Source organism: Bos grunniens, chromosome 12, assembly GCF_055505025.1.
Source record: "Bos grunniens cultivar Pamir isolate PY7600 chromosome 12, Bosgru_T2T1.0, whole genome shotgun sequence".
In the NCBI taxonomy this organism is placed as follows: Eukaryota; Metazoa; Chordata; class Mammalia; order Artiodactyla; family Bovidae; genus Bos; species Bos grunniens.
In genome coordinates, this window is record NC_141176.1 from 28,770,860 (window position 1) to 28,789,702 (window position 18,843).

General features: G+C 38.7%; 1 protein-coding gene across 15 annotated transcripts in view; it reads left to right on the plus strand.

Moving 5' to 3' along the window:
- Positions 1-18,843, plus strand: part of N4BP2L2 (NEDD4 binding protein 2 like 2) — a 61,711-nt gene that overhangs the window by 19,852 nt on the left and 23,016 nt on the right. Inside the window, exons 7-8 of one of the 15 annotated variants that reach the window (XM_086329453.1) lie at positions 10,575-10,636; positions 13,125-13,683. The exons of 13 other annotated variants lie outside the window; for them this stretch is intronic. In XM_086329453.1, the coding sequence (XP_086185579.1) occupies positions 10,575-10,629 (55 nt within the window). In that variant the 3' untranslated portion in view covers positions 10,630-10,636; positions 13,125-13,683. Of the gene's footprint in view, positions 1-10,574; positions 10,637-13,124; positions 13,684-18,843 lie in introns of those variants that run through there. One more of the 15 variants, XM_086329452.1, reaches the window with a different exon arrangement.

The window sequence follows — 18,843 nt, forward strand, 5'->3', positions numbered from 1 at the left end:
GAGCAAATCTTGAAAAGTTTATAATTATGATTTTTGCAACTAAAATTAGAAAACTAAAAAAAAATAAAAATAAAAAATAAAATAAAATTAGAAAACTTAGATTCAGTATCTTTATATAGATTGTACTGAATGGCCTAATTTTTGTAATGGAATATACAGTTTTGAATATCACCTATGGAAATTCTCAATACAGTATTGCTATCAATTTACACACAGAAACAAGGGGAAAGAGTAGCATAAAAATCTCTGAAAAGATCCTCAGAGAAAAAATGAGTTATTTTTGAAGCTAGAACTGTGTCAGTTTGCAATGTTTTGACTTTTTGTTATCTTTAGTAGAGGATAAATTTTGTTTATTTTGGTCAGTTAGATTAGAAATAATCTTTTTCTTCCCTTTCCTCCTAACAAATTTTATTCTCTGAATGATAACCCTGTCTCCTTCCAGGTGTAAAAATTGCAGTCATTACAATGCACTTCCCAGCATGAAGTCCATTAACTTTAATAAGCTGTCTTAAGTGTGTAAAAAAGTAAACTGTTTTATCTAATATGGACACAGCCATACTCTAACCCCTAATCTTAGAATTAGATATAGTCACATTACCAAAGCATTGTATCTACTTTGGAAATGACTGAAGACTTCATTGGTATTGTGCAGTTGTTAATATTTCCTTGTTTTTTTTTTTTCAATTGAACTGTTTGTAAATTAATGGGAAGATGGAGAGGTTTTTGAGACAGCCTATTGGGCTTTTTGCCTTTCAACTTTATTATAGGTAACTAAGGGGGAAAAAAACTAAGAATAATCTGTTCATTCGTGGTTAAAATTGTGTTCAAGTTCAGTACAGTCTATTAAAATACACTTTATTTGGATTATTTTTTTGTTTTGCAGTTTCATCTGTATCCTCAGATACGACATGTAAAGATAAAGTTTTACCCTACAACAGTAATTATAATAATTATACAACTTTTTTACCGTCTCTTCAATTGTAGTTCTGGATTCTTCAGTCTTTTTTAGTATATCAGAATGAAAGAAAATTTGATTTGGAAAAGGATCATGAGTTCTTTCTTTTTATTTTTTTTTCTTTTTTAAAAAAATAAACATTTTTTCATTTTCTTTTTTCTTCTTAATGGTATTAGAAATCATGTTTCTTTCATAGTCTTTTCCTATACATATTTTCTTTTTCTTCACTCCATTTTCTGCTCAGCTATCTTCATGTTAACTTCATAACATTTTTAATGAAGATGGTGGGATGGTAAGTTTCTGTCAAAAACAGAGGTAACTTTTCCCTTCTGTGTACGGTTGAAGAACTTTGATATGAAAATAGTTGGAAAGGTTTATAAGAATCTCAGTGTTACTCGTTTGTTGTTGTTGTTTAGTCACTAAGTTGTATCCTACTGTTTTGCCACCCCCTGTGACCCCAACCTGTTTAGCCCTCCAGGTTTCTCTGTCCTTGGAGTTTCCCAGGCAGAAATACTGGAGTGGGTGGCCATTTCCTCCTCCAGGGGCTCTTCCAGACCCAGGGATCAAACCTGTGTCTCCTGCTTGACAGGCGAATTCTTTGTTACCACTGAGCCACCTGGAAAGCCCTATTCACTGGTTAGGAATCCCATAAGCATACTGTAGTACTTGGATGTATGTATTTGAGAAAAACTTATTTTATAGTACTCAAGCCTCTTCCTGATAGACTACTTGATAAAAGTAGTTGGAAACTCACTCTTATGGAATTCACTGTTGTCATGATTCTTTTATGTGGCCTTAACTGAATGCTTCTGAAAGAAAGCTGAAAGCTATTTTTGAGTTCAACTTTTACAGGTGATTCTTCATATTCTCCAATACTACTACAATGAGCAATAGGAATTTAGTACAAACAAGCCTTAATTTAATAATATTTAAGTTGCCACCATTTAGTTAACGCCTGTCAGTGCCAGTCCCTTTTCTAATTGTAGATGTGATTTTTATAAAATACCCTCACTGTAATTTTTTATAAAGAGGAAACAGAAACTTAGAGAAATTAAACAATTTATCTCCTGTGACCATAGTTTCTCTGGGAAGTGATGATAACTAGGAGTCATATCTAGTTCAGATGTATTCTTCATTGTAGCTCATTTTATCTTTTAAACCACGTAGTTATCTTTGGTTAAATTCTTGTTATTAATTTAGGGTCTTTTTCTAGGCAGCAAAGAAATTCCAGTGGAAAACTGAGTGCATCTTTATGATACGTTTTTGAGTGTATAGGGTTAGAGGTATTTTGACTCACCAGTGAAGCTGAGTGAAGAAATCTGAAAGTGACCATTTATTTAGAATGCTTCAGTTCAGTTCAGTTCAGTTGCTCAGTCATGTCCGACTCTTCGCGACCCCATGAATCGCAGCACACCAGGCCTCCCTGTCTATCACCAACTCCTGGAGTTCACTCAGACTCACGTCCATCGAGTCGTTGATGCCATCCAGCCATCTCATCCTCTGTCATCCCCTTCTCCTCCTGCCCCCAATCCCTCCCAGCATCAGAGCCTTTTCCAATGAGTCAACTCTTTGCATGAGGTGGCTAAAGTATTGGAGTTTCAGCCTCAGCATCAGTCCTTCCAGTGAACACCCAGGACTGATTTCCTTTAGGATAGGCTGGTTGGATCTCCTTGCAGCTCAAGGGACTCTCAAGAGTCTTCTCTAACACCACAGTTCAAAAGCATCAATTCTTTGGTGCTTAGCTTTCTTCACAGTCCAACTCTCACATCCATACATGACCACTAGAATGCTTATTTTAAGTCAAAATTGAAAGCTTGGATGCTATTTAGTGTATAATTATTTTCTGCAAAGTATACATTGATAGTTGATAATCATATTTCAGCAACATCTTTTGAATTGCATTTTTATATATGCTGTTGTGCTTTTACATTTTAATATCTCCTGATTTTAGCTAGCACTTGAAATATGTAGTATTTAATAAATGGATTGTTAAATTGTGTAAGCTATTTGTTTTGCTGATTAATTTTGAGAGAGTATGGGGCTTTCCTGTTAGAGGAGTCTTTGAGGGAGTTATTTCCTAAATAGACCAATACTGTTTTAAGTGATGTTAGTGTATTTTTCTTTTAATGGCCACTTATTTATTAAGTGTGCTAGCAGTAGCTGTCATGGAAATCACATCAGTTTTCTGAATTTCTGAAGAATTTATGTTTTTTTACCTTTTGTAATAGTGTCCTTTTTTCTTTTATGTTGTTTACATTAATTTTCTAAAAGAACAATAAAGGTGCCTGTTAAGTTTTCTATAGAAATAAAATATTGAATTAATTAGATTCTGTAAGGAAAGCCTTTGAGTACAAAATGAAGGACTCTTACTGTTGAAAATGTGCCTTATTTTGTTTTAGTTAACTTAAAAAATAGAAGGGCTGGATCTTACTTGATTTTTCTTAATTCCTTAGAGTAGTTTCTGGATTTTCTTTTTGTTGTTGTTTCTAAATTGGAAATCAGAGGTAGAGTTTTTGTTAGAGTGGAGAAGAAATAGCATTGGTTTCATGAATAGATTAAAATAGTTTTTGGTTCATGAAACTGCATTATGAGATTAAGATTATTGAAATATTATATAATGTAACACTGACAAAGATATGGTTAAAACATTTCATTTTGAATATAAGTAAATTGAAGCATTTATAAGAAATGTGATAGGAGACCTGGGTTAGACATTTTGAATTAATTAGAAAACAGTAAGGAAAAAAAATTTAGTTCTGGGGAGTGATAGGAAAGAAATTGTTAAAGCTGGAGAGCTAGTGGTCAAAAGTGGTAATTTCTCCTTCTGCATCTTCCATTTGCTGTGTAAAGACCAGTAGAGCCCAGGCATTATACTAAGAAAGATTATCTTTCTCTGGTGGCTCAGCTGGTAAAGTCTTTGCCTGCAGTGTGGGAGACCTGGGTTCGATCCCTGGGTTGGGAAGACCCCTTGGAAAAGGTAAAGGCTACGCACTCCAGTTTTCTGGCCTGGAGAATTCCATGTGCAGTTCATGGGGTGGCAAAGAGTCAGACACAACTGACTGACTTTAATTTTCACTTTCTTAAGGGCATGAAAGCATGGTCTTCCTTGTGTTGTCTTTGAAGCTTTGTCCTTTAAAGAGTCAATAAATATTTGTTGAATATTAGACGTCTTCTCCAGAAAATAATCAACCTCTTGATACTAAGGGCCCATTCATCTAATTAGAACAACTGTATAGGGCAGTTCATAATTTAGGAAACATGGAAATACAAAGTTTGAATTAGTTGTGTTTGATTGATACTTGCTAAGAAAGAGCGTCCAAGCAGAGAGGACGGCTCATCCATCTAACTTGTTTTATCTAACAGTATCAGAGCCTTTTGTGTGAAATTTTGAATCTTGTTAGTAGTCTTTAGATTTGTGATCTATGATCAAAAAATTAAATACTAGAATACAGGTAAGTAGGGCAGCCTTGAGACTTTGTTTCTTTTAAGATCATTTAGAGATTTTTTTTTTATATTTTCTTTAACACTTCTATTCTTCCTCTTAACTTTCCCCATGAGACTTCATCATGTCTCACTTGGACCTAGTAGTCTCTCCACATTTATCTTTGCCACAGGGTATTTAGAGAAATGTATAACTTAAACTTTTTTTTAAGTATAAATTACATCCCTCCTGCTTAAACTCTATGTGATCTGGCCCTTGGCTTCTTCCCTGACCGTGTCTTGTATCCTCTGCTCTTCATTTACTACATTGTGTCTATAACTGGCCTTTTGCTATTTTTCAGATATGCAAAGTTTGATCTTGCTTTAAACACTAAGCTCTTTTTTTCTTTCTGGAATGCTCTAAATTTTTTTTGTTGTTCCTATGCCTAGCATAATTCTAAGTATTTAATCTCACCTCAATGTCACCTCCACAGAGAGCCCTAACTATTCCGATCTAAAGTAAAGTAGCCCCACCTCTGTCACTCTGTTAAACCGTCCTGTTGTTTTCATCACAGTACCTGTTAGTAGTTGAAGTTACCTTATTTAATACAATTTGTTGGGGGTCTTTTGAATTAGAATGTAAGTTCTATGATAACCTACTTGTTCTGTTTATAACTGTCCTCAGAACCTAATCCAGTGCCTTTAGTACTGCAGGGCCTCGTGTGTGCGTGTGCTCAGTCACTTCAGACTATTTGCGACCCTATGGACTGTTGCCTGCCAGGTTTCTCTGTCCATGGGATTTTCCAGGCAAGAATACTGCAGTGGGTTGTCGTGCCCTTTTCCAGGGGACCTTCTGACCCAGGGATCGAACCCAGGTCTGCCGCATTGCAGGCTGATTCTTTACCACTGAGCCACTGGGGAAGCCCTTCTTTTAATAGTATTACTCCCCAACGGTGTTTTCTTTTTAAACCTGTCCTCTGTGCTCCAGATTATATACTTAACTGCCTAGTTGAGATTTCTACTTTAAAGCCTGAAAAATTGAATCTGTGATCTGTCACATCTATGGAACTCCAGAATTTTCATTCATGGAGAATGGATCTACCATCCATCTATTTTTGTAAACAGATACTTGAGAGTCTTCTTTGATGCCTTCTTTCCTCCTTCATATTCAATCCATCAACTGGGGTATTTGAATTTTACCACTTAATTATCTCGAGTCTCTTCATTTTTGACTGCCATCTTTGTATTGCATTGGCCAAAAAGTTTGTTTGGGTTTTTCCATGAGAATAGTTTGAATTATCATCTCTTTTGATGCTGGGGTCCCCACAGCTGTACTTTCTGTATTCTAGCCCTTTTTCTCCACAGTCTTAGAAGACTGAAATATAATGTATATATAGAAAAGTGCTTAAAGTTTAAGTATATAGCTCAGTAGATTTTCACAAAGTGAACATACCCATTAAACCAGAATCCTACTCAAGAAGTAGAACATTCCCAGCAAATTAGAAGCCCTTAGTGCCCCCTTTTTTCCAGAGTGATCTTTGTAAAATGAAAATATGATCATGAATAAAACCTTTCAGGTGCTTCCCATTGCTGTTAGGATAAAGACCAAAAACCATAATGTGGTTGATGTGGCCCCTACCTTCCTTTCCAACCTCATGTTTTATTACTCCTCATACTTTCTGTGTTCCAGCCCTACTGTCCATTTCTCAATTTCTTGAATGTACTGTTCTGTTCCTTTTTCCTGGAAAGTTCTGTGTGCACACACCCTTTCCATACTCACCCTTCAGATTTGAGCTCTTCAAGGAAACCTTTTTGGATGTAGCAGGCAGGCTTGGTGAAGTCCAAAATACATATTATATGTTCTCATGTAGTTTTTTTCATTAATTTGTATGAGTATATGATTATTTCCTCTCCCTTTTATTCTTAAGTACCATGTGTCGGAGGTTGTACCAGTTTTGTGTGCAGTTACATGGTCATCAGAACAATGAGAAAGAGTGGTATTCAGTGTTCATAGAATAAGTGAATATAGAATAAGTCTCACCTTGTTCTGGGCTTAATTGTGTTCTCTTAAAATTTCATGTGTTGGAAGTCCTGAACCAGTATTTTGTAATGTGACTATTTTCAGGATGTAGGCCCTTTAAAGAGCTAATTAAGGTAAAATGAAGTCATATGATTGGACCCTGATCTAATATGATTGGTGTCCTTAAGAGGTGATTAGGATACAGACACACAAAAAGGGAAGACCTTAACAACACTGGAGGAAGACAGCTGTCTGCAAGCCAAGGAGAGAGGCTTTTGAAGAAACCTATCCTGCTGACATCTTGAACTTCTAACCTCCAGAATTGTGAGGTTAATTGCTGTTGTTTAAGCAACCCTGACTGATGCTTTGTGGCTTTGGAAAACTGACACAGATTTTGGTACTGGAAAGTGGGATGCTGCTCTAACAAATATCTAAGAATGTAGAAATGGCTTTAGAACTGGCTATTGCAGAGGCTGGAATAATTTTGAGCTTCATGTTAGAAAAAGCCAAGGTTGCCTTCTGTGATTATAGGTAGAAATATGAACATTAAAGCTGATTCTGCTGAGGGCTCTGAAAGAGGGCTATCAGGATTATACACTTAGCATGTATAATCATATTGATAGAAATAAGAAAAGGGTGCTTCTGATAAGGTCTCAGATGAAAGTGAGGAACGTGTTACTAGAAACGTAAGGAAAGGCAGTCGTGTTATATAAGGTGGCAGAAAGCTTGGCTAAATTGTGTTCTTTGGGTTTGTGGGAAATTGAACTGTTAAGTGATAAACTTGGATATTTAACTGAAATTTATAAGCAAAGTATTAAAAGCGTGGCCTGGTTTCTCCTTGCTGCTTATAGTAAAACACGAGGACAAAGATAATTGCAGAAAGATTTATTAAGCAAAATGGAACCAAAACTTTGAAGATTTGGAAATTCTCAGCCTATGCATGTTGCAAAAAATTAGTGTGTACTGGAGACAACATCAAGGCTGTTGCTAGACAACCATTTGATAAAGGGAGTATGGACATGTGACTTAGGGATTTATAAAGCCATCTCAGCAGGACCTTAGATGGGGTTATGGCAGCAGAAACACTACCAGCTTGGACTGAAAGGGACAAAGAGGATGAAATGAGGGAGGCTGTCAGACTTCTGAGATTCTATAAGACAAGTCAGTAGAGCTATCTTTGTCACCTGGCTGAAAGCATGTGTTTTCCTCCAAGAAAAGAGTAGCATGACCCTGAACGTAGTTTAGAGGTCAACAGGGCTGCCACGGCCACCATGGGATCAGAGCACCAAGCCTAAGAGGGTGGGGCTCCAGCCCAGTGGGCCCAGAATATTGGGTCATAGATTATTCTTTATTGTTGATTATTAAATATTATTCAACATTAAAATCTTATGAAATTTGCCTTATTATAGACTTGCTTGGGACCCATCATCTCCTCTTTCTGATTTTTCCTTTTTGGAATGGAAACATTTTGAAAGCAGATAAGTTGTCTGCCGTCACATGGTTAAATAATAGCTGAAGAGAAATTTTGCCTCAGGATAAATCATATCTCAAGTTGACCCACAGCTGGTTTAAATGGTATTTAGATAAGATTTTTGGATTTAAGAGTTGCTGCTGCTGCTGCTGCTGCTGCTGCTGCTGCTGCTAGGTCGCTTCAGTCGTGTCTGGCTTGTGTGACCCCACAGATGGCAGCTCACCAGGCTCCTCCATCCCTGGGATTCTCCAGGCAAGAATACTGAAATGGGTTGCCATCTCCTCCTAGAGTTGATGCTAGAAGGGGCTTATACTTTGTGAGCTCTTGGAATGGGATGAATGTGTTTTGCATATAAGAAGGACATTAGTTGATGGGAGGCAAGAGAGTGAAGTGTTGAATGGGCTGAATTATGACCCCTCAAAATTCATATGTTGAGGTCCTAACCCCCAGTACCTCAGAATGTAATTATATTTGGAGATAGCACCTTTAAAGAGATAAATTAAGATATGGATGGGCTGTAATCCAATATAACTGGTGTCCTTATAAGAACAGGAAATTAGGACACAGCCATAAACAGAAGGAAGACCTTTGAAAACACTGGCAGAAGAAGGCCATCTACCAGTGAAAGAGAGAGGCCTTAGAAGAAACCAACCCTGTGGACACGTTGATCTCAGACTTCAAGCTTCTAGAATTGTGAGAAAATAAACTGCTGTTAAAGCCACCCAGTCCGCATTTTGTTACAGTCCTAACAGTTATTGTATCTGATAGTTGAGAGGTGCTTGTAAGGCATTTCTTCTGCAGTTCCTTTATGTGTAAAATGAGGGCATTTGACTTGGTCAGTGATTCTTAATTTTTAATTTAGTTCAAAACTTTCTGAAAATGGAATGTGTTTAATTAAGAAATGTATAGCGGGCTGCCTGCCCTGTGAGCTCTTCATTGTGCAACCTAGTTCTGTGTTTCAGACACTATCTTTGCTGTACCTCAGAAACTTCCACTTTTAGTGGAGCACAGAATTTCAAATTGCAGCTTGGGCAAGTCACTTAGTTTTATGAAACTTTTCCTCTTAAATGAGAACACTTTCTTAAATAGGATTCAGTTCAGTTCAGTTCAGTCGCTCAGTCGTGTCCGACTCCTTGCGACCCCATGAATCGCAGCACGCCAGGCCTCCCTGTCCATCACCAACTCCCGGAGTTCACTGAGACTCATGTCCATCGAGTTGGTGATGCCGTCCAGCCATCTCATCCTCTGTCGTCCCCTTCTCCTCCTGCCCCCAATCCCTCCCAGCATCAGAGTCTTTTCCAATGAGTCAGCTCTTCGCATGAGGTGGCCAAAGTACTGGAGTTTCAGCTTCAGCATCATTCCTTCCAAAGAAATCCCAGGGCTGATCTCCTTCAGAATGGACTGGTTGGATCTCCTTGCAGTCCAAGGGACTCTTAAGAGACTTCTCCAACACCACAGTTCAAAAGCATCAATTCTTCGGCGCTCAGCTTTCTTCACAGTCCAACTCTCACATCCATACATGACCATTACTAGATGGATTATATGAGTATGTTAGAATTTCAGCTGAAGTAGCTTTTGTGTTAACCTTGAAACTGATTTTGTTTGCCTTTTGATGATTTCACTTCCTTATACACTAGAGATGGCAGAGAAGGAAACAAAGCAATTGGTTGAATTTTATACTAGTTATGTCTAAAGGATAAAGTCTGTTTTTTTGTTATTTAACAAAGATACTCATAATACTCATTAGCAAGACAGTCAGAAATTAAGCTGTGTAATACTTCAAAACAGTTTGGGATGTGTGCCTTTTTGTGGAGTGGCACTAATTTTTCATTTGTGTTGTATTGACTCTTGGTATGATCGAGTCAGTTTGATATTCTCATCTTTATTGACAAATATGATATGATTAGTTTCACAGAGCAGTGTATTGGCCAGATCACACAAATCCATTTCTTTAACAGAAAAAAATTTTTTTTTAATGTCAAGCATAATAAAAATAAGGAGCTTTTCCCCACCACCCTTAGTTTTCATGAATACATTTTTTCGTTCTGTTTTTCATCACAACCTTCTGTGTCATGTTCGTGTGACAGTGAGATAGATATCAGCTTACCTGTAGTTATGTGAAACTTAAGTTAATTGTACGCTAGGCGTCTGTGAAATGAGTCATTCAGATGGGAATATCAATTTGACTGGATGTCAGCTTTCTATTTTGGTAGTGCAGTCCAGAAAGTGACAGAGTTGTCACAAGATTCAGTAGACAGGAGAAGAAGGCATTTTTTGGAGGGTCAGAGAGGAGTAATATTTTAAGGTGTTTTTTTTTTTTAATTTGTAATATTTTAAAGTTTTTTTAATTTGTAATATTTTAAAGTATTAATTACTAGTATCTTGTGTTTATTATTTTAAATGATAGTATTTTAAATTTTTGATAACATACCATTCTTTTTGAATCATTTCTTAGATTATTTTCTACTCTTAATAGTGCAGTAGAAGAAATTATTATATATTTAGAAACAGTTTACCTATAGAAGAATGAGGTTTTCTAGGGGCAGTATAGATAGTGCTCAATGGAGAAAGGAAATCAGAAGAAAAAGCAGCTAATCAGGTTTTAATTAATTTGCTGTTGAGGCTTTGTAAGTAAGATGTTGGTTGTGTTGTGAAAATAACGTGGAAAGTTCAAGAAATGTTTGGTCATATGAATTCTTCCCTTATAGGAACTGGATTAGACCTGCTGAAGTCACAGAGTCTGTAGCAGGTCTTTCGGCCTGAAATTCAGGTGAGCATCTTACCAAGCGTGGTTTAAAAGAGCCGAAGTAGGTGTTAACATAGTTTGAGAAAAAACCAAGCATAATTCTGAGGAAACAATAAATCCAGTCAATGAATAAAAAACAAAAGCATAATAAACTGGGAGACAAAGAGGGACCAGAAACTGAAATGCAGTGGAGTAAATGAGTAAGGTTGAGTGCATGCAGGGGTGACACTAGGCCATTGGCAGGAGTGGTACTGAAGGACTGGAGGCTTGTTTTCCTGATTGTTTCAGTGTGTCATTTCTTGGTGAGTGATGGACTGATACTTTGTGGGCCTTCTAGCTTCTGGCAGTCATGAGAACATGAAATACTGGCGGGGGTGGGGGGGTGGGAATAGGGCTTCCTCTGAATTGTCCTGCTTGGTGCATATCAGAATGATTTATGTTGTTTCTAAGAACATCAGGTGTATCTTGACTTTTGGGACAATCTGTGCAGATACATAGCAGAAGTACTCAGTGCAGTGAGAAAACATCAGGTGTAAGCTATAGTTTCTGGAGATGGAATGGTGTTTTCTGATTGAAGGAATGTGGTTGAGAAATAAGAACCAGTAGTGAGAAGGGTCAGTAGAATGATTTCTGGATGAGTGTGTTGCAGTGGAGTTAATTACTTTTCCACTGTTGATATAGTACATTGGTAGTCAGTGAGTGAAATGTGGAGGACTGGACATAGGAAAAAGTGGAATTTAGTAAGGGAAAATAAGTAAGGGGGAAAGGCTGTAGACAGTAGTAACTGAATGGTCAAAGGCTCAGAGATGGGTAACAGTATTGAATTTATTCATGCATATATGTATTCATTCAGCAGTGTTTCATGAGTGCTTACTATGTGCCAGGCATTGTTTTAATGATAGCTGCTGCTGCTAAGTCGCTTCAGTCATGTCCAACTCTGTGTGACCCCATAGACAGCAGCCCACCAGGCTCCCCCATCCCTGGGATTCTCCAGGCAAGAACACTGGAGTGGGTTGCCATTTCCTTCTCCGTTTAATGATAGATTGGTGAGCAAAGCAGACAAAACCTCTGCCCTTCCTACCTGAGTCAGGGTAGGGAAGCAGACTGAATCAATAAACAGGTATCTGGGAGGTCAAATGGTAAGTACTGTGGACAAAATTGAAGCAGCATAAGTGGTATAGGGAGGATGAGGCTTAGTGGAATGTGTACCACTTTACTTGAAGTGATCGATAAAGGCTGAATTGACAAGGTAACATTTGAGCAGAGACTTGAAGAAAATGAGAGTGAATTAGCAAAGAGAGAAGCAAGGATGGAGCATTCCAGACTGAGGGTCCTGCAAGTGAGAGCTCTGATGAGGTGGGACTGTGCTTTGTGTGGTTAAGGAATAGTAGGATGTCAGTTTTCTTGGAGCTAAGTGAGCAAAGGGCAAGGTGGTAGAAGAGAGAAAGAGGAAAAAGGAACAAGATAATAATGGGCCTTGTAAATTATTGAAGAAATACAGACCTTTACTCTGCTTGAGATGGGAAGCTGTTGGAGAGTTTTGAGCAGGGGATGATGTGATCTGACTTGTGTTTTAAGTTATACAATGTCAGTTCTGGCTGCTGTCTTGAGAATCACTTTAGAGATATAGGAATGGAAGCAGGGACTAACTAGACAGCTCTTGGAATAATCCAAGTGAGAGGTGATTGAGACCTCAGCTAGGGGACAAGGGTAGAGGTAGTAAGAACTGGTTGAAGCTAGAACTGACAAGATTTGTTAAATACATCAAATAATGGGTATGAAAAGGATGGAGTTACAGTTTACTAAGATACAATATAGGAGGAGCACATTTAGAAGGGAAAACAGGTGTTTTCCTGTTTAGTTTTGGGCATCTTAAGTTTTAGGTGCTTTCTGGACATTGAGTGGAGATGTAGAATATATAGTGTGTTTAGAGTTCATGGGAGAGGTCTGGGTTGGAAATACAAATTTGGGTGTGGATGGGAGAGCAGGCTTTCTATTGTTGGTGGAGCATAAAGTTTAGTCTAAAGTGTAACCAGAAGTAACTCCAAGACATCAGCAGTTCTCAATCTTGTCTACATTGTAACACACACAGAAGACAAAATTTTTAGAATTTGCTGGAGTAAATGGACCAGGCTACTCTTCCCAAGGCTTCTGGTCCTGGAGCTCAGGAACTCCACCTGCCATGGGCTCCATTTAGTAGTCTTATCTGTCAAGCACACTAGTTAGGAAACTCTACTTTAGAGAAGGGGCCTGATAAAGGAGACTGAAAACACAGTGTTAATGAGCTAAGACTTACCTTGCTGACAGTAGGGATCACAGAAGAGATTTTTACCAGAAATATGACAGTTAATATTTGTTTTAATTGGTGTTTTTCAAACTTTTCGTGGTGAAAAGAGTTTTGTTTTTTTTTTTAAATTTTCCAATGCATTGCAGTCATAATTTAGTAAAGTATAATTCAGTTCAGTTCATTCACTCAGTCGTGTCTGACTCTTTGCAACCCCATGGATTGCAGCACGCCAGGCCTCCCTGTCCATCACCAGCTCCCGGAGTTCACTCAAGACTGACGTCCATCGAGTCAGTGATGCCATCCAGCCATCTCATCCTCTGTCGTCCACTTCTCCTCCTGCCCCCAACCCCTCCCAGCATCAGAGTCTTTTCCAATGAGTCAACTCTTTGCATGAGGTGGCCAAAGTACTGGAGTTTCAGCCTTAGCATCATTCCTTCCAAAGAAATCCCAGGGCTGATCTCCTTCAGAATGGACTGGTTGAATCTCCTTGCAGTCCAAGGGACTTTCAAGAGTCTTCTCCAGCACCACAGTTCAAAAGCATCAATTCTTCGGCGCTCAGCTTTCATCACAGTCCAACTCTCACATCCATACATGACCACTGGAAAAACCATAGCCTTGACTAGACGGACCTTTGTTGGCAAAGTAATGTCTCTGCTCTTGAGTATGCTATCTAGGTTGGTCATAACTTTCCCTCCAAGGAGTAAGCGTCTTTTAATTTCATGGCTGCAGTCACCATCTGCAGTGATTTTGGAGCCCAGAAAAATAAAGTCTGACACTCTTTCCACTGTTTCCCCATCTATTTCCCATGAAGTGATGGGACCAGATGCCATGATCTTCGTTTTCTGAATGTTGAGCTTTAAGCCAACTTTTTCACTCTCCACTTTCACTTTCATCAAGAGGCTTTTTAGTTCCTCTTCACTTTCTGCCATAAGGGTGGTGTTATCTGCATATCTGAGGTTATTGGTATTTCTCCTGGCGATCTTGATTCCAGCTTGTTTCTTCCATTCCAGTGTTTCTCATGGTGTACTCTGCATATAAGTTAAATACACTGGGTGACAGTAAAAAGTGAATTTACTAGAGAAAATTTAATATGTCAAATACTTTATAATTCAATTCAACAGATACAAAAATTATTTTCAAATTCCTGCAAAAGTTACTGGTTTCTCATGGACTGGCATTAGTACGGAAAACACTTTGAGTAGCATTGTTTGGGATGGAGCATACTTTACAGAGTAGTAATAGAAAGAAGAAAACTTCTATGGACATGTTACAGTTAGTTGGAAGAGCACCAGGTGTTTTGTGGTGTTTGTTGAATGACCTAAGATAAGATAGCCTAGCTGGATGATATTTTGGCAGAGGCATGAAGCTTACTGGTGGGGACTTATTCTACTGACAAGTGCCCTGGCCACTCTAGTGTAATCTCCTCCATTTCTCCTCCAGCATTCTACTCTTTGGGAGTCACCCTCGAGTGGCCTGTCCTTGGTCAAGTGTAGCTTATGTCTAACCATATCTTGATTGATAGAAGTTTGATTATTTGTTCTGGCCTCTTGTGAAGTGACTACCATGAAAGAAGAGTAGAATGGTTAGCCCTTCTGCACAGTTAGCACATGAAGCTACTCTTATCCTGGTAGAGCCAGTTTTCTTGCTTCTCTGTTTTTGTTCCCCTACTAAAAGAACCAACATTTATCAGGGAAAAATAAGAGTTCTCCTGAACTGCTGTTGTGTTTTTCTTTTTTGTATTTTGGAGGACCTGAACTACACTCTGGAAGTGAATATACCTATCCCAACAGGGATGTTATTTACTTAAACTTCCTTTTTTCTTTCTTTAAATATTATTTACTTAGTTGGCTGCACTGGGTCTTTGTTGCAGCATGCCAGATCTTAGTTGTGGCATGCAGACTCTTAGCTGTGGCAAGTGGGCTCTGGTACCCTGACCAGAGATCAAACCTGGGCCCCTCCATTGGAGAGTTCTAGCCACTGGACCACCCAAGAAAGTTTCAATTTTCTTTTTTTCTTGATTAAAAAAAAGAGCTTGTTTGTCTGTAATAAGCACCAATCTACCTCAGTTTGTGCAAACCACCCCCTACCTAACCCTGCCTACCTTAACTTACGCTGCTGCTGCTGCTGCTAAGTCACTTCAGTTGTGTCCGACTCTGTGCGACCCCATAGACAGCAGTCCACCAGACTCTGCCGTCCCTGTCTTAAGTCTTGGGCAAGAATAAAGAGAAGGCACTATCAGGTTAGAACCCATATATTTAAGGTAGCTGATAGATTCACAAGTTGTCCTTGGCATTACACTCTGAGTCAAGAAGTCATTGCAAAATGGCTCTTGACTATGAAGTCTGAATTTGGAATGTAGTGGCACGTCAGTTGACTGACCCACCCCTTCCTCACCAGGGCTGAGTCTCAGATATGTCAGAAGGGTGGTCAAAAAGCAGAAGTAGCCCAGTTGCGCACCCTTTTTGCAGAGGTAGTCAAATTATGTGGTTGGTGTGGTGGGGCCAGTCAACCAGCTGGCACATTAGCGTCTTCATAGCCTTCTCAGGGCTTCCTTTGTGACTCAGCTGGTAAAGAATCCACCTGCAGTGTGGGAGACCTTGGTTGGGAAGATCCCCTGGAGAAGGGAAAGGCTACCCACTCAAGTGTTCCAGCCTAGAGAATTCCATAGACTGTATAGTCCATGAGCTTGTAAAGAGTTGGACAAGACTGGGCGACTTTGACTTAGCTGTCTTCAGTTGAAATCCCGAGAGAAGCTGCAGTTGCCACAAGTAACCACGTGAGGGCAACTCGGGAAACGGTGGTAAGAGATCACAGCCTTCTGGTCAAGGGCTCAAAAGGGCACCAGGTGTTTGCTTGCTGGGGTGCCACTGCCACGACCACTGATACCTCATCTCCCACTGTGTTCCAGGCCATCTCGGGCCCCTTTGTTCCAGGGGACGCAAAGGAACAAGAGCTGATTGACTGCCTGCTGAGGTGACTGGTGCGAGGTCTGTTCTTGACAAGAACCATTTGAATATCTCCAGGGGTAGGAAAGGCAGGAAAAGCATAGGTTAGCCCTTGAAGTCCCTGAAGGGAGCCAGTGGCAGTGTTCAAAAGGCATGATTTTTGGGTGGTTAATTTCATGGGTACCAGTCAGTCATAACAGACTGGTTACTGTGCTAGAGAGAAAACCTATGGGTCCTTTGGGATCAGTCCTTAACCTGTTAGTTGATGGTAAGTGGAAGATGGGGTGGGGGTAGTGTCTGGAGAAGGAGTTGGTCAGTGAATTAAGAGGGAGTGCAGGGTACTATATGCAGAAGAATTGAAGCACTTTAACAAACTGTGTGGCCACAGAAACATACTAATTAGTCCTTTGAGATCTGAGACTCATGGTCTCCTATATCCATGGCAACTTTTACAAGCCTAAGAAAATTGTGTGGTTTCTCCAGTTTCCCCCTAATTCTTTTGTAGGGTAGGTAGAAACAAACAGCATAATAGAATTTCTGCCATCCTTTTCAGTCACTTGATTTTTTGATGTATTGGGTATAAAGGTACAAGCTCTAACCCTGTATATCGATGGATATAAAGATGGTCGTGACACACCTTTCTATATTTACTTGACATTTATATAAAAAATTAATAGAAATTAGACCGAAAATGTGACAAGTACTGTACCTGGAAACCTAAGACATATATATAGGAAGCAGATGAAAAAGTATCTTTGATAATTATGCTGATACAATTGAAGGAGAAAGAATGCTATGGAGGTTTCAGGCAGTAAGAAATTGAGCGGGCTAGGTTTGAGTATGTTGGAGATGGCTGAATGAGGGTGAGAAGGGATAAAACATTGCTTCTAAGTAGAACAGCAACAAAGATAGTATAGTGAATAGAATACTACAGTCACAATCAAGAAATTAGAATCATTGCTCTCATACTGCAGTTTTGTGGCCCTGTACAAGTTGCTGTCCCAGTTTGTGACTCAAATGTTACATATAAATGTCCTTTTGTTTCCTCATGAATACTGTGAATATTAATGAAATGCTATTTATAACATTCTGGATTCTTCAAAAAATACTAAACATTATACATATTACTGGCAGAGTATTTTGATATAGTTTTTTTTTAAAACCCAGTTTTCAAAAGTGGATTATTGGGGCTAAAAGGGATTTACAGGCCATCTAACTCAAATCTCACATTTTGTAAATGAGGTAATTAAGATCCAAGGAGGTAAAATAACTTACCACCTAAATTCAGTGGAAGAACTAGGACTAGCATCCAGCACTCCTAGTTTTCAGTCATTTTTTTCCTTTACCAAAATTCTTTCCAGTAAGTATATATAATGAGTAATATTAGCCTGTAATGTTTGAATAGTTCATCAGTAAGTGAATCCTTGACAGTTGTAAATTGACCACCCAGAAAAATTCATGGAAATTCTAAGGCAATTTTATGAAAGTTGATTTCCTCCTTAATTTTTATATCAAAAACAACATAAAGCATCATTGAAGATAGGCTCAGTTTTAGTATTTTCTTGAGTTCATTTAACATTTTAACAAGAAACCTTGACGAGATATTGCTGTAATTTGAAGATAGTAATGGAGTACTTACCCAACTCAGCAATGCTTGACATCAGAGTTCTTTGTGAACTAATTTGTTGAATAATTGTGGGAATATTGGCTGATGATAAAAGCCTAAGACCAAAGTCATGTATCAATATAAAACCTGAATGCACTGTATATAGCTAAGGTTCTCATCACTTTTACACAATGTAAAGGTAACAGTTCTACATGTGCAACACAGTGATGCACAGGATACATGGAGAAGTAGAAACGGCATCAAAGAATTGAAGCTGTATGCTGTATGCTGCCTGGAAGTCAGCCAGATGTGTTGTGAACCATCTCTTAGAAAAGTAAAACTGTGGAGGAGTGTCATTTTCTGAACTCTTTGACCATAAACCTGAACCCACTACAGATTCAACTTTTTAGACAGTTTCTTCTTTGGAACATAATCTTAAAGGGGGAAAAAAATGAAACCGTTTTTCCCCCTTTAAGATGATGGTACAGGAATGCAGCCAGCCCATCACAAAGGTTATATATAGTCTGCAACCCCACTGACACTGTATATGCTAGGGTCCTCTTAATAGATAGTATGTCATGAAACAAAAGGAGCAACTGCAAGCTGGAAAGTGAAAGACCTATCAGTGTACTCTGAAGTATGACTTAAAACCATGCTACTGAGCTATGACATGAAGGAGGAAAAAGTGATGGTAAAGTTACTATACTATGCAGCATTCACAGGTCCTTCTGAGTATTTCAGTAAGACAGCTCGCTCAATTGTGACTGACAGGTATGCAGTGAGGGCAGTCATCCCAACTACACAGTGTAGAAATGATCTTTTGTGCTTGCATTGCTTTTTTGGACACAGAAACCTGGATATAAGTTATATGTATAAATGATTTAAGCCTGACCTAAAAAATTTTCATACAAAAGGAGATGAAGCAAAAGTCAGTCCTTTTTATTCATGATGCCCTTCATAATCTAGTTAGACAGCTTTGTGTGCATCCTCCAGGCCCTTTTTGTGTCTGAAATAGACACACAACATGTACACACATGATGTGTATGTACATTGATTGAGAACCTCCTGTGTTCCAGGATCTGTGCCAGATGCTTTTTCACTCAAACACAACAGAATGGTTCACTCACTGGGGAGTCATTGCCTTGTGAACTTTGGCACATGGCTAAACTATCAAAAGATTTAAGAGTTTACTGATTTGCTAAATAAATGTCATGTGCTCTGTACACCCACCAAGTCCATATGCAGTACCATTCAAAGACTTTTCTGAGGCAATTTACTTTTTTTTTTTTTTTTGTACAAGACCTGAATGAGGCTATTTTAATGATTTCCCTACCACAAATATTTTAGCAGTAGCAGGAGGTAGTAAAGTTGGGGCAGTCCTAGAGAGAATAGG